We start from the raw sequence: 15,125 nt of genomic DNA, 5'->3' as shown, positions 1-15,125 counted from the left end.
ATATCGTCGAGTCCTTCTGTTTGGGCTCCACCATTTTCACCTTGGCTCACGCGAGCAGATCATCGTGTAACCATTACCTTCCCTGCAACATATGCAATAATACTTAATTTGTCTTTTCTTCAGAAAAGTGGGACCCTAAGTTTGCAGGTCACGTGCAATTACTAAGCCATAGTTCAGACTGGACAGTTTAGTACAGGAAGACTTTGCAGTAAGTTTTGGAGACATGTGAAAATGTCAAAACATTCCCTCTTTGCATGAGGTGTTGGTGATGGAGAAAAAGGTGTTTTTCCAGTCCCCTTTTTCGAGGTAATATCTCCTTCAACACATACCCTTATAGGGAAATAATATAATTATGACGATTGAGTACGTTTTCCTATTCTAAGAAATATACCTCATCATATTTTAACTTTTGATTTCAAAGAAACTTTGAGCTTGATGAATGATTATATACTCATTAACTCCTCCCCTTGACTTAAACTTAGACTTTTAAGAAGGAGATCGGAGATTATGTTGAGTTTGATGATGAACATCATGAAAAATTTGTGTTTTCAACTCTCATAAGGTGATTTCTTCCTTATGTAGCTTACTGACTAGCATATCTTCCCAGCCCTTTCATGGTAGAGATCGTTTGAGCATCGAAGTGTTTGAAGCTCCATATTTGCTTCGATCTGCAACTCTCCTGAGCTACTTGAGGAAGGCTTAAAAAACTTGAAAATAACAAGAAATCTTAAAGAAAACGGCAGAAAAATTGTAGATCTGTTGATTTTGAGGTTCTACTAGACTTCTTAGATCGTGAAGATCATTTTTGAGTCCGAGCTCAACTCATTCATCTCAACAGAAATCTACTTTGTAGTGTGAAAACACTTCTCTTACAGAGATTATGAAAAACAATATAGTGTTGTTATTAGGGAGGTAGATTAGATCTTCGTACCTCCCTGTTTCTAGCGCCAAAATGTAGTTGCATCTTTTCTGGCTACTACACCCAAGTGAAATTAAAGACTACAAACAACTTAAACATACAAGATTCAATATGAACAAGATGTAAAGAGCATGAAATATAAAGATTGACACAAGCATATAACGTGGTTCGGCCTTGAAGACCTACGTCCACTGAGAAGAAGATGTTTTCTTATTGATTATAAGGTCTTACCCTTGAAAATATTACAGATATCTTCTAGATTCCTCGCTTTCTCTATATCTAGATCTCTCTCTGGAATTCTATGTAGAAAGACCATCTAATGTTACATAAGTTGTCCATCTCCTTGTGCATGGACTGGTATTTATAGTCTAAATAAACTCGTGATGGCTTGATCGTCCGAGTTGGGTGAGCTGTCTTCCATCGTGCTGGTTCTATACTATCCCTCGTGATGGCTTGATTGGTTCTCCCTCCGAGTTATCTCGCTCTCCCCTAGATCGTGTTGGCCTTCTGTGGAGAACCTCGCGCTCTATCGCCTCGGGGTCGTAGTATAGATCGTCCGAGTCTTCCGTCACGATGTGCAACTACCCCTGTCATGTTCTTATCCTTCATTAAATGCGGTCTTGCTTTTTAGACTTGACCATATGAGCGGATTAGACCTTTACCTACACGCGTCATTCATGTGGCGCATGTGCAGTTGCCTCGACTGAGACAAATCCTCCTTTTTAGAGAATGATTCAGTGTTCCTGCCTTATCATATCATCATGTATTCATCCCTCGAGATGTTGACACGTGGTCATCGGGTATTTTACCCACACAGTACCATATAAACCAATAGGTATTAATTTTTTCCGTCATTCTTATATGATGTTATATGATGTGAGAAAATAAATTGGCATATTCTCTAAATTTATTGCCATTTTCAACCAATAATGGATGTATTTTTATTTTACTTTTTTCTCCAAAATCGATAACGACAATGATATATTTATTTATTTATTTATTTTTACAAAAGAATCATATATGCCAATTGAAATTGGTTTCTCTATAAATCCTAGACGGGTGATGAGATGTCGTTAACATATTATTCACAATTGCCAACACCAATTGTTGCATTCCTAACGGATATTGAGCAAATTTTTCTTCTTCCTAATACTAATCTCCTAAACTAAGACTATTCAACTTGATGTTGAAATACAATAGGACACAAAAGATCAATGGGTGCGCACCCGACTTGTTAGCCTAAATCATTAATTAGTCCTTGTATTGACTATATTGATCTTGATATTAATTTCTTTAAATGAAATAAAGTGTCTATAATTTCATTCTTAGGTGAATAAATATCTCGTCGACCTTATAGGTCATTGGAGATTTATATATTTCTTGCTCTAACCAACGAATGCATGGTTGTTTTTAAATTTGCACGTCAAGTATACTACAATTTTATTTATTTATTTGGACATTTCTTTTATGGATTTTAAAGTCATTATCTACGGTCCAACCAGTATTGTTAAAATCCAGATGTTATTACGAGTATATGTCCTCGATTTAATTGGATAATACTCTGCGAACTTGTTTTTGTATATGAGATGATTATATTTCCGCCATAATCAGTGGGAGACTATACATTACCAGACGTTTCTCTCCTGTCATAATTAAATTGAAAAAGGATGCAAGTGACTAGGCGTGAAATGTCTCATTTGCTTTTACATAAGCTTTTGCCTGTTAAGAGGAAATCCAGTCACATCTAGCAGATAAGTAGCGTTATATAAGAGGCTACAAGTAGTGCTCCAATTGAGTATACCAAGAGAAGAAAACCAAAGGTCAGAGGAGAATCGACTCTAGCGAACGCACTGGTATCATACAGACGTGTGGGGATTAGTTTTGCCCAATGCTATATGTCTCCTATATATAGTCTTCAAATCAGGGTTTTGCCTTAATTACAAAGCAATGAATATTCACTGTTAGATGAAAACTTGATTTAGATTCAAGCTAATATTTCTCAACCGTTAGATCGAAAACTTAGCTTGTCACACACACTTGAGATATACGTTTACTAGGTTTGTGAAAACCGTTCCCAAACATGTACGTGTATGTTGGTTCAACATAGTAACCCAAAAGGTCAATCATATGAGCATTTCATATTAACCTTGTTCTTCTTCACCACAACTAGTTCAATTGACTCAAATGAACTAGTTAGAGAGTTGTTCATAGCCACAATTTGCATATTGCATTCCTTAGTAATTTAAGTTTCATGTTCAGAGCACGTCTTTAGATCATAACCAACTCAAGTACGCAAGAAAGTTCGCGGACTTAAGACAACTGGCAGAGTTTTCCAAACTCAGCAGAAAATCTCGTCAAGGAGACTTCCGCCAGTTCGCGGACTTGTACTACACGAACGAATTTGGAATCCCAGCAGAAATTCTAGGAACAAGAACTTCCGTCAGTTCGCGGACTGAGTTCGCAAACTGAGTTCGCAGACTTGGCAAAGCCAATTCCTCCGATTTCTCTCAATCAACAAAGTTCGCAAAGTTTGGATTAAGTAATGGGACTTATACACATATGTGTTTCTATACAATGCTTATATCCATCATTGGTTATGTAGACCTAAACTCTCATTCCAACCATTGAAACATTCTTAGAGGATGTTATATAGTTGTTACACTATTTCTCGTCAAAGCGATTTTCAAAGTGATTGAAACATTATGACTTTCGTCATTAGGTGAAGATAAACCCGATCAAAGCGAAACGCTTTACCAACACATGATTTTTATATTTAGATAGGCGAGATATACTCGGCTCGAAATATCAAATGTGTATGATCCAGTCTATATAGCATACGACTTTTGTCTCATAAGAAGTAGGAGATAGAAGAGATAGACTTTTGAGTGATAGATAAGTTCAAGTCTCCACATACCTTTTTGTTGATGAAGTTCCACGGTTCCTTGAGTAGATATTCGACGTTGTATGATGAATCCCCATGAAGTCCTTGAGCTCAACTACACTTTTCTATCCTAGTCTGAGACTTAGATATATAGGCTAGAAATCAAGCCTCATAGTTTTGATCACTAACATTGACAAACATGCTTCATATAGCAACGCATGCGAGGTCGACCGAGCAATGCTCTAAAAATCTCCCCCTTTGTCAATTTTAGTGACGAAACTATTAATACATATGGAATACAAAAAAAATAAACTTTAGTGGCTCCTATTCCATAGTCTAATCTTCGACGTTCCCTGAAATCTTCGTCCTTCCAAGTACTCCAATGATCCCAAAGGTTGTAAGTTTAGCATCGCCATTGTTGAAGATTTGTAGCTATAACAATGAGAGAAATCGAGATTCTCGATCATCATTATACAGTGACATAGTATTATTATGTAACATCAAAGTCCAATTGCATCACGACTTTAACAATAATACTACGGTGATATGTATCACTCCCCCTTAGTCAATAGTCCATCTCACATGGAAACCACTCCCCCTTACACAATGATCCGAAAACCATATGTATATGTAGTAGAACTATACATTAATTCTCCCCCTTTTTGTCAATAAAATTGGCAAAGGTACAAGAACGGGATCCTAATGAAATTTCCGAGAAGAGACGTTTCATAGACTAAGAGAAAAAAATACATACCAACTTAATTTAGATGCAATCATAAAGCCGAAGTTAAATGCATTCATCAAGGAGTTTTAAGATACAGAATAACCCCTATAAAATTCCACAGCCGCACGCCCCGCAAGATATTACCATTAAGCATAAGTTCAAAAGAACTCTCTCCCATTTGATGTCATTCCCGAGAGAACAACAAGAGCGACCTTAATTTCGAAAGAAAAGAAGGATTTTTAATTGGACACCAAAAATCATAGGAAAATGATTTTCTATATCCAAAACTCAATCAAATTAATCACAAGTAAACCCATGATTAATTTAATTGGAATACGCAACTAAATCAAACCAAAAAAGTGATCAATGTAATTGATTGTGCTCAACATAAGTAAACTTACGGAGCTACGACCAAGATAATCATACGGAAATGACTAACTTAATCGTTCACATACTCAACATAAGGAAAACCTTACGGAATATATGACTACATTAACCAATAGAACATGGTTAGTATAGCCGTTCATATACTCAACGCAAGAACTTGTGGAATATATGAAAACTCAACTAGACTAATTACAAGAGAACTCATAATTAATCTAATTGGAATACAAACAACCAAACTAATCACGAAAGTAATCAATCTAATTGTCAAAATATTTGCTCGACAAAAGAAGACTTTCGGAGCAAATAACTAAATAACCAACCTAGATGATTAATTTAGTTCAAAATGCTCAACACATAGCATCTTATGGAACAACCAACAAAGCCAAAAAACTGACTTAGTTGTATCGTGCTCAACATAAGACACGGTAGTAATAAAAGAATGGATCAATGAAGATCAATACATTGGAATACATACAAGGATCTATTCTATCTTTCCATCACTATATGCATAATGACATAATAGACTTTATCCTTGTCACACAAAAGATTTTATCCTATTTTCCATCAAGTAAATGACTGCATATGCGTAACTTTTGTATTTGTCAAAAGTCCATTCGTCCTTTCATCAATACGAATACCAATTCATGAACGACTTTACTTTTGACAACATATGGGACCTTCAAGTTCACGGATGCAAACAATATATATCACATAAAAATATTGCAATACTTTAAAATCAAACAGATTAATACTGCAATAACATCATCCTCCAAATATTTTTAGAATTTAAAAACCAATAAATCTAAAAACATGAAGATGAAAACGTTGGACATAGCTATGTGAAATAACAATAATTTCTATTCCAAACTCTAGTAATCCTTCTCAAAAACAAGAATAAATTCTCATAAGAAGTTTCCTAAGCATCAAGACAAACTCGTAATGCACATACAAGATGATTTGTCCTTATAGGGTAGAATCAATCTTTTTCGCATGGATTTACACCAATAATAGATACCAAAGGAGTATAAAAATATTTTCTTAACAAAGAAGAACATACAAAGTCAATATCGACTATGCACCATAGGTCACAAAGGATGATTGTGAACATTCAAGAATTCCATAGCACTGCGTACTACTTTCCATTCTTGAACTTCCTGCTTTGTGATTCACCAAAAACATCCTTGTAAAAGCTACAAATTACCTTATAAGAGTAGTACTCCAAGGATCCAAGTTCCCAAGTTCAAGAGAAGTGGAACAAGTGCAACGAAACGGAGCAAAATACTCAAAAACAAGAGACATGACAAATACCAATCTTAAATCATCTAAATTCAAGGTTTCTCATATCCACTTTGAATAGAATCCAAAGAGGAAGAGAGTCCAAAAAGTATGAGGTCAATCCGAGTTCGGACGAAGAAGTTACGGCCAAAACAAGTTTACCGAATATCGACGTCAAGTATGCATACGGGTTTGCAAACGAATTTTCGTATCCTGAAGCAGTATGCGGACGGGGTTTGCGAACTTAAACCCCTGGATTTTGGTTTTAAATGATGTTATGCATACTTGGTATGTGTACCATGAAGTCCAAACATCCCGAACTAATGTTTTCAAACCTAAACATTTCAGAACCTTAAATACAGATCAAGTTAGGTAGAAATGAACGATAAGCAAGGTACATGGATCATTATTAGTACTCAAACAAGTAATAAAAACATAAAACTTGCTCAAGTTTATAGAGATACCTTTTTAGAGAAGTCCAATTGAATTCTACCGCCTTACCGAACATCATCTGTGTGTCCCAATTCTCGTGCTTCCCTCACCTTATACATAATAGGGCATTCCTTGGTGAGGATGCACTTACAACACAATCAAGTTGCGTTGGGGTGAACAATGTCTTTCTCACCACAAGTGACCTTTGTATTATCATGAAAGAGATCGCATTTAGAACCTTTCACATCCAATTACATTTTCCCAAAAAACTTTTTAAGTTCCAACATCATGGATACTGCCTTCTCCATAGTCATGGAATTTTCTGGAAGATTATTCCTTTTCACACTCAAAGCATCATTGGATTTCTTTGGTACCCACTTCTCAGTGCGTTTAGGAACAACAAGAACCTTCTTCCCATTACTATCTTCAAGATTCTCGGAAGAGAATTAGATTGACTATTCTTTTGCAAGTTAGTCTTTCTCCAATTGGGAGCATCGTATCCTGTCTTCGTCTTTACAAAGTTATTCTTTTGATAATAATTACAATTGTGAAAAGACTACGTGTGACGTTTATAGGCAAATCTAAGATTATCACAGCACTGATTTCTTTGCCTAAAGGTTGGACGTTTACAACCCGTAATGTCAAGAGTGTTAGCCTTAACATTTGATCCCGGTTTAATAACTTCTTTTGACACCAAACAAGAATATCATGAAGTTTTTCATTCCTTATACGAAAGCGACATCTCCTTTCCAGGTGACCTTTGTTTCCACAATAATGACAAATATAAGGAACGTTCTTACCCGGATTCATGTGTGCTGGTTTTGGAGGTTGATATACTTTTCCCTTTTGAACCTTAACTGCCGGTGAAAGTTTTTCACTTTTGCCATCAGTGGAAACCTTTTGTTGAGAAGAATCACTAGCCTTGACAAATTTTACCTCTTTGCTAATACTTGGAGCATATTTTCCCTTATAGCCCAATCCGCGTGTATCACGATGATTTTTACTTGCTCCTAGCATAGTGGTTAATTTGCTTGAACTAGTATTGAACTTTTTCAAGTCATCCTCCGACATCTTGATTTTATCAAGAGCATTTGCTTGAACTAGTATTGAACTTTTTCAAGTCATCCTCCAACATCTTGATTTTATCAAGAGCAACAGCTAAATCATCCTCAAGGAGTTTTTCTCGAGCGAGATAAGCGCTTTCTCTGTCATCAAAACTTGTTTACTGAGAGTTAAACCTTGCTTCAGATTCTGCAAGTTTCTCTTCCAACAAAAATTACTTTTTATAAAGATTATCACATTCAAGTGACTTCATACGTAGGTTTTCCTCAGAATCCTTAAGGATCGATTCATTAGAACGATTCGAAAAATAAACACCTGCGTAACATCTTCTCAATTTCTTGTTTTCTCGAAAGAGAGGAGTCAGAAGAGGTGAGACATGAGAAGTTGTAATCTTCTTCATCTTCCATGAATCCAAAAACTTAACATACTCTGAGACTTCATTATCAACATCTCTATCAATATCTGAATCACCTTCATCAGAAAGTTTATCCAACTGTTCTTCTAGGAGAGTTTCCCAATCAGCAGTTTTTACATCAAGAGAATGTTTAGATATTGACTTAGATTTGATAGTTCTCTCAGGTGAATCCAAGCTTTTAGAATCATCTGGTAATGTCTGAACGGGTACATTATTAGAGATAGACTCGTCCATAATCAGATCACTACAAACACAGACTTATAAGGTCTTTAACGTGTTTGCCTGCTCTGATACCAATTGAAAAAGCGGGGGTCTAACAACACCACCCAATATTTCGCTTAGCAATTTGTGTGGACAAACTCCAATATACTTTTTATGAGAATCTACTAGACAATTAGACTCAATCAATAAAAAGATATATCAAAGAGTTTATATCTCAATCTCTCGATTTGATCTTTACTCAAGCAAATGGAAATCTGCGAGTCTTTATCAAAGAGAGATAACTTGGACGGTACCAAAGACCAATGTCCAAGGATCAATCAATATCAATCAACAACCAAAGGTCGTATTTCCAATTGATGATCTTTAACGCACAACCTGTATTATTTCAATTATATAAAAATATAATGCGGAAAAGAAATAACACAGACACCAGAAGTTTTGTTAACGAGGAAACCGAAAATGCAAAAAAAACCCGGGACCTTGTCCAGATTGAATACACAATGTATTAAGCCGCTACCAACACTAGCCTACTCCAAGCTAACTTCAGACTGGACTATAGTTGAACCCAAATCAGTCTCCCACTAATTCAAGGTACAGTTGTACTCTTACGCCTCTGATCCCAGCAGGATACTGCGCACTTGATTCCCTTAGTTGATCTCACCCACAACCAAGAGTTGCCGCAACCCAAAATCGCAGACTTGATAATAAACAAATCTGTCTCACACAGAAAAGTCTATCAAAGGATAAATCTGTCTCCCGCAGAAAAACCCTAGGTTTTTGTTCCGTCTTAATATATGAAATCAAGGTGAACATGAACCAATTGATAATCCGGTCTTATATTCCCGAAGAACAGCCTAGATTAATCAATCACCTCTCAACGATCTTTCTTGACTACACAAACAGATGTTGAGAAATCACAAACACTGAGACGAAGATTTTTGTGACTTCTTTTATCTTGCCTATCGGAGAACTCTCACGATCTCAAGACAATCAATAGATTGTACTCGTACGATAGAAGAAGCAAGATCAGATCACACAACTACGATAAAAGTAGTATCGGTCTGGCTTCACAATCCCAATGAAGTCTTTAAGTCGTTAACCTGGTTTTAGAGAAGAAAACAAAAGGTTAGAGGATAATCGACTCTAGCGAGCGTACTAGTATCACACAGACGTGTGGGGATTAGTTTTGTCCAATGCTAGATGTCTCCTATATATAGTCTTCAAATCAGGGTTTTACCTTAGTTACAAAGGAATCAATATTCACCGTTAGATGAAAACCCGATTTAGATTCAAGCTAATATTTCTCAACCGTTAGATCGAAAACTTAGCTTGTCACACACACTTGAGATATATGTTTACTGGGTTTGTGAAAACCGTGCCCAAATGTGTACGTATTTTTTTGGTTCAACATAGTAACCCAAAAGGTCAACCATATGAGCATTTCATATTAACCTTATTCTTCTTCACCATAACTAGTTCCATTGACTCAAATGAACTAGTTAAAGAGTTATTCAATTGCTATGAGATCTTATTAACTACACAAGACACAATTGAAACAAAGATGATTCGATTCGATTGAATCGGCTCATGAACTTTATAGCCACGGTTTGCATACTGCATTCCTTAGTAATTTAAGTTTCATGTTCTGAGCATATCTTTAGATCATAACCAACTCAAGTACGCAAGCAAGTTCGCGGACTTAAGACAACCGGCAGAGTTTTCCAAACTCAGCAGAAAATCTCGGCAAGGAGACTTCCGCCAGTTCGCAGACTAGGTTCACGGACTTGTATTACACGAACGAATTTGGAATCCCAGCAAAAATTCTCGGAACAAGAACTTCCATCAGGTTGCAGACTGAGTTCGCAAACTGAGTTCGCGGACTTGGCAAAGCTAATTCCTCCGGTTTCTCTCAATCAACAAAGTTCGCAAACTTCGGATTAAGGAATATGACTTATGCACATATGTGTTTCCACACAATGCTTATATCCATCATTGGTTATGTAGACCTAAACTCTCATTCCAACCATTGAAACTTTCTTAGAGGACGTTATGTAGTTGTTACACTATTTCTCGTTAAAGCGATTTTCAAAGTGATTGAAACATTATGACTTTCGTCATTAGATGAAGATAAACCCGATCAAAGTGAAACGCTTTACCAACACATGATTTCGAGATATAGATAGGAGAGATATACTCGGCTCGTAATATCAAATGTGTATGATCCAGTCTATATAGAATACGAGTTTTGTCTCATAAGAAGTAGGAGATAGAAGAGATAGACTTTTGAGTGATACATAAGTTCAAGTCTCCACATACCTTTTTGTTTATGAAGTTCCACGGTTCCTTGAGTAGATATTCGTCGTTGTATGATGAATCTCTATGAAGTCCTTGAGCTCAACTACACTTTTCTATCCTAAATATCGAATAAGAAATGCAGGAACAATACTAGATGACAACTTCAGAAACTAGTAGTTACGCATCTAACTAACTAGTTATTCAATTAGAACGTGTATCTATAATTTGCACATCTAATTATCATGTGCAACTAGTATCTACACATCCATTTAGCTTGTGTATCTAGAAGTTACACATCTAATTAGCATGTGTAACTAATAGTTACACATCCGAAAAAGGTCAGTTAACTTACACCAACAAATTTTATGCGTGGTTTGGCTTCAAGATCTCTTCAACAACATTTGTTTCTTCGATTGCATTAGAACTGAATTTCACCTGAGGAGTTAAAGTGTGCAATATCAACATCACAGAAGACAATGCTGGATGTTTAGTTTTAATCCTTAAAACTCCATATGATTATAATGTACTAGTAGACTATGAGGTACACTGTTAGAGTTCACAAAAAGTAATCACGGTTCTCAGCAGGTGTTAGCTTGAACTCGGATATTCCCTGGGTAACTTGTAAATAAACTGAAAACCAGTCATAAATGTAACAACAGTGTACCATTTTCCCGATTATATGTTTGACACAACAAGCGTCTACCACCGTCAAATCTCAGAAGATCCACATCCAAATGCTCAAGATATTGGGGAAGAACTAGGTCAACTAGTCCTAGTGCAAGCTGACCCTACTCATAGGTATAAGTCGTCATTAGTCAAAAGAACCTGATTCATAGCCGAGGGAAACTTATGGACAAATTTTCAAAAAGACACCCTGGCTTTTTTATCATATTATTGCGCGATAGTTCCAGCTCTATCAAGTAATGCCTTCCATGCATCTCGTGTGGAATTGTAATCCACAATTCCACATTGAATCGGTATATTAATTGTAGCATGAACTGAAATCATATAATTACCTATGGCGACTGTCACCACCACTTTGTAGCAAACAATCGCATATAAGAAGCACCAGCAGCAGACGCTCAATATGGTTCATCCTCTTTCTTCCCACCTTCTCCTTCAGTTTTATCCACTTATTCTTCAACCTCCCTATCACCATTATCAAAAAGAAACCCTAAAAATCAAAATCAAAATAATGAAAACAACAAATTGAACCTAAACAACTACATCAACAATATAACCAAACAACATAAGCAATTCATTATATATTTAGAACTCAAAAATATTAATATCCATCAAAAGCCATGGTAAGTTATTATCTTTTGAATATTTTAGTTTTTGAAAGCAAAAGAAGAATCCGATTTTGAATCACCTGTGAATGATGATGAGTTATTAGCTTCTTTATTTCTGCTGGTGTTGAAGATTTTCTTAATTCCATTGTTGAACCTGCAGAGAAAGTAAGTCTTACGGTTTAAAACATCAATACATACATGAGAAATAATAAAAGTAGAGGAAACCCCAACTAAAGAGAACCTTGAAGAAGATGAAATTGATGAAAGAATAACCAATTCAAAAAGACTTCTGAGTTGAATGGAGAGTGAGAAGAGTTGATGAAGCCATAATTTAAGATTCACAAGTTTTTGATTCGAATTCATCGATTATTTGATGCTCGGCAACTAAATCTGTTGAATCGGATTGATTCAAATCCCTAAATAACCAAATCAAAACTAGGATGATTTAATATTGTTTTTCCAGATCTAAAAAAGCAGATGAAAAGTGAAATCAGTGAAATAAAAATAAACCTGACGAATCTAATCTGCAGGTCTATTTGATTATGTAGATGAATCTTCTGTTGATCTTCTTTGGTTAATAATCGAATCAAATAATTCTTCTTCATCTTCCATATGATTTCTCTAACAGGTGCAACTGATCTTCGTAACTGAGATTACATAGGAATCGATGGAGAAGATGAAAAACGGTGAAATAAAAACCTAAAACTTCTCCATCGTTGTTGCAGTAGAGAATCTAAAACGAGAAGATGAAACTGAATCTCAGAAAACCCTAGAATTGTTTTTCTCTGCAACCGAGAAAGAGAAATATGAGAGAGAAAGAAGATGGAGAAATGAAAATATCTTCTGATATTTCCCTTTTTTAAATAGAAAATGGTAGTTTTGACAATATCAAAATACATTATATAAAATTATGGGCCAGATCTGAAGAGAATTTGATATTTCGAGCCTAGCAATATCATTTTCCTAAAGTATGTAGTTGACCATGAAAGATCCATTTTATGGGACATCTATATATTGAACCCATACGGTAGGGGGTTATAGTATTTTTCACATTTAGGATCTCAATGTGAATTTTGGGCACAATAATGGTTTTGAATTGCGGTGCAGCAGAAGCCATGAGATTTTGGGCCACCAATCAAGTAGGATTTGGGTCATGTTAAATGCTTGGGCTCATATCCGTAGACTGTGGATCACGGTTCACGGCTACCAATTAGACTTTTGATCACTAATTAAGTAAATTTTGTCTCACACCGGTAAACTTTGGATCACAAGGTGTATTCGGTCAAATAATGAATTTCAGTCATGCAATAGATTTTGGATCATTATAAAATTTGAGTCATACGGAAATTTTAAGATTTCAGCGTCAGAATTTTAGATCACCGGACAAAGTTTTTCACAAGGCTAGTTTCGTTGGCATGTCAAATTTTCGCTCCAAAGCACAACCAAACTAATAAACCCGTCGATCTCGACTGCACCAAGCCCATTTAAAATTTTAAATCCCTAGCTCGAAAGTAGAAATTTTTTATATCGATTGATATCAATCTTTTAGATCGTGGTATTAGAAGCAGAGGTATTAAAAATTGAAGCCGAAAAAAAAAAAAAAGATAAAAAAATAAAGGCATGTCGAGAAAAGAGACTATTTAAACATCGATGTGAATGAAAATATGAAGCGACTGCAAACTCAAAAATACTAGACATAGTATGTGCACTCTCTGAATACTAATTGTGCCCAGGTGTTTCCCCATTGTTCTAAGTAATGACATAACCTTAAACATAGCCAAAATATGAAAATGGTCACCAATGAAGTAGCCCGTCACTGTAGTATGCCGGTAAGTTTGTTTGGCCTGAATACGGAACTTATCAGCAGCGTATTCTTTCTGGATTAAAAAATACCAGATAGGTGAGTACATATGATAGAGCAACAATTAATATTATTGTCAAAAAGAAAAGAGAAAAAAAAACACATTTTAAATGACTTATTTGATTTATTCAAAAGGATCATCGCATATGATAAATCCCATAGTTCCATAGTCTTATTTAATCAAACATACATAGGCATGATAGTGCAGTGTGCAGGAATAACGTACAGTACAACTAATTAAACAACAAGTACTGACGATCGTACGTGCATACTTAAACCCAACGCTGAAGTTCGGATGTATTTTACTAAGAAGCGCAGATGTGAGAATTCAAGCCTACAATGGTCTGATGGACAAATTGTAGATAATTAAAGGGAGTTGGAGAACCCTCGTTCATTTTCTCATACACAAGGGATACAGTCACAATGCTTCCATGTCCATTAGGCTTTGGATTAACTTCAACGATCTTAACGAACTTTTTGTAATCCTTTGTCAAGTCTCCTCCAGTTATGCGGTGTGTTAAGGTCCTTGTTTCATCGTCATGTGTTGTTTCCTCCACTGCGATCAGCGCCTTACCCTCTGCATGCACAAATGGAACCAGTGTAAAGTTAAGTTATTACAAAGTTTAAATCAATCCAAAGCACGTTAATAATATTTAAAATGGGATCGTTGCAATAACATTGTGTCTGTAAATACCAAGAATGTAGTTCCATTCCTTGATACAACCAGAACGGGTTGCATCTCCACTGATAACTTTCCCGCCAGTGTAAAGATGAGGCATTGCCTTTGGTACATCTTCTTGGTGCTTAAAGATTTTATAGTATGCGTCAGCATTGCAATGGACCTCCAATTCAGTTACAAGTTTCCCAACTAGACCTGAAACACCATGATGCGCCATAGATGGTTGATGATTGTTGCCCTATATATTGAAGTTTGTAGAGAACTATAATTGCTGGAGCAGTTGATAATAAATTTCAATGAAAGTTGATCTAGTTTATATAGAAAAACAAGCATTTGTTTAGTGGCCAATTACCTATCATAAGTATCTACTGCTGGTGAGATTATCATAAACTGCCGGTCAAAAACATCACAGCTATAATTGACATATGCATGTGAGACAGTGGTGCACGTACAGATTGATCTACTTTTATGTACTTTTTTTTTTTTTTTTCTGTGGATGAAATCCTCCGAGAACGACATACTTATTTTCTTCTTTTTGCATCTGTGGATGAAAATCCTCAGAAGGACAATATCTCCTGTTATACAATCAGATTATAGATAGCATAAATAGAAACATTCTGGAGCTCCGTACAAAGACTGGCTGGTAAGAATATCATTATCCAAGGTGATGCACAAGCTGTA

At 35.8% G+C, this 15,125-nt stretch overlaps 1 protein-coding gene across 1 annotated transcript; it reads right to left on the bottom strand.

Annotated features, from left to right (window-relative positions):
- Positions 1–13,855: 13,855 nt before the first annotated feature.
- Positions 13,856–14,747, bottom strand: LOC113342953 (major latex protein 15-like). The gene is made up of 2 exons (XM_026587316.1): positions 14,460–14,747; positions 13,856–14,342 (listed from the first exon to the last, which is right to left on the bottom strand). The coding sequence occupies exons 1-2, from the start codon at positions 14,659–14,661 to the stop codon at positions 14,071–14,073; spliced, it is 474 nt and encodes a 157-aa protein (XP_026443101.1). The 5' UTR covers positions 14,662–14,747; the 3' UTR covers positions 13,856–14,070.
- Positions 14,748–15,125: the final 378 nt, after the last annotated feature.

The sequence above is a fragment of the Papaver somniferum genome, unplaced genomic scaffold, assembly GCF_003573695.1.
Source record: "Papaver somniferum cultivar HN1 unplaced genomic scaffold, ASM357369v1 unplaced-scaffold_5, whole genome shotgun sequence".
NCBI classification, from domain to species: domain Eukaryota; kingdom Viridiplantae; phylum Streptophyta; class Magnoliopsida; order Ranunculales; family Papaveraceae; genus Papaver; species Papaver somniferum.
This window is presented reverse-complemented; position numbering and strand designations above follow the sequence as displayed.

Excerpts from the sequence above, each read along its gene's own strand:
- LOC113342953 (XM_026587316.1), bottom strand. The coding sequence starts at position 14,661 with ATGGCGCATCATGGTGTTTCAGGTCTAGTTGGGAAACTTGTAACTGAA. Across the intron at positions 14,343-14,459 it reads GGAATGGAACTACATTCTTG|AGGGTAAGGCGCTGATCGCA; the intron begins GTATTTACAGAC and ends TTGTGCATGCAG.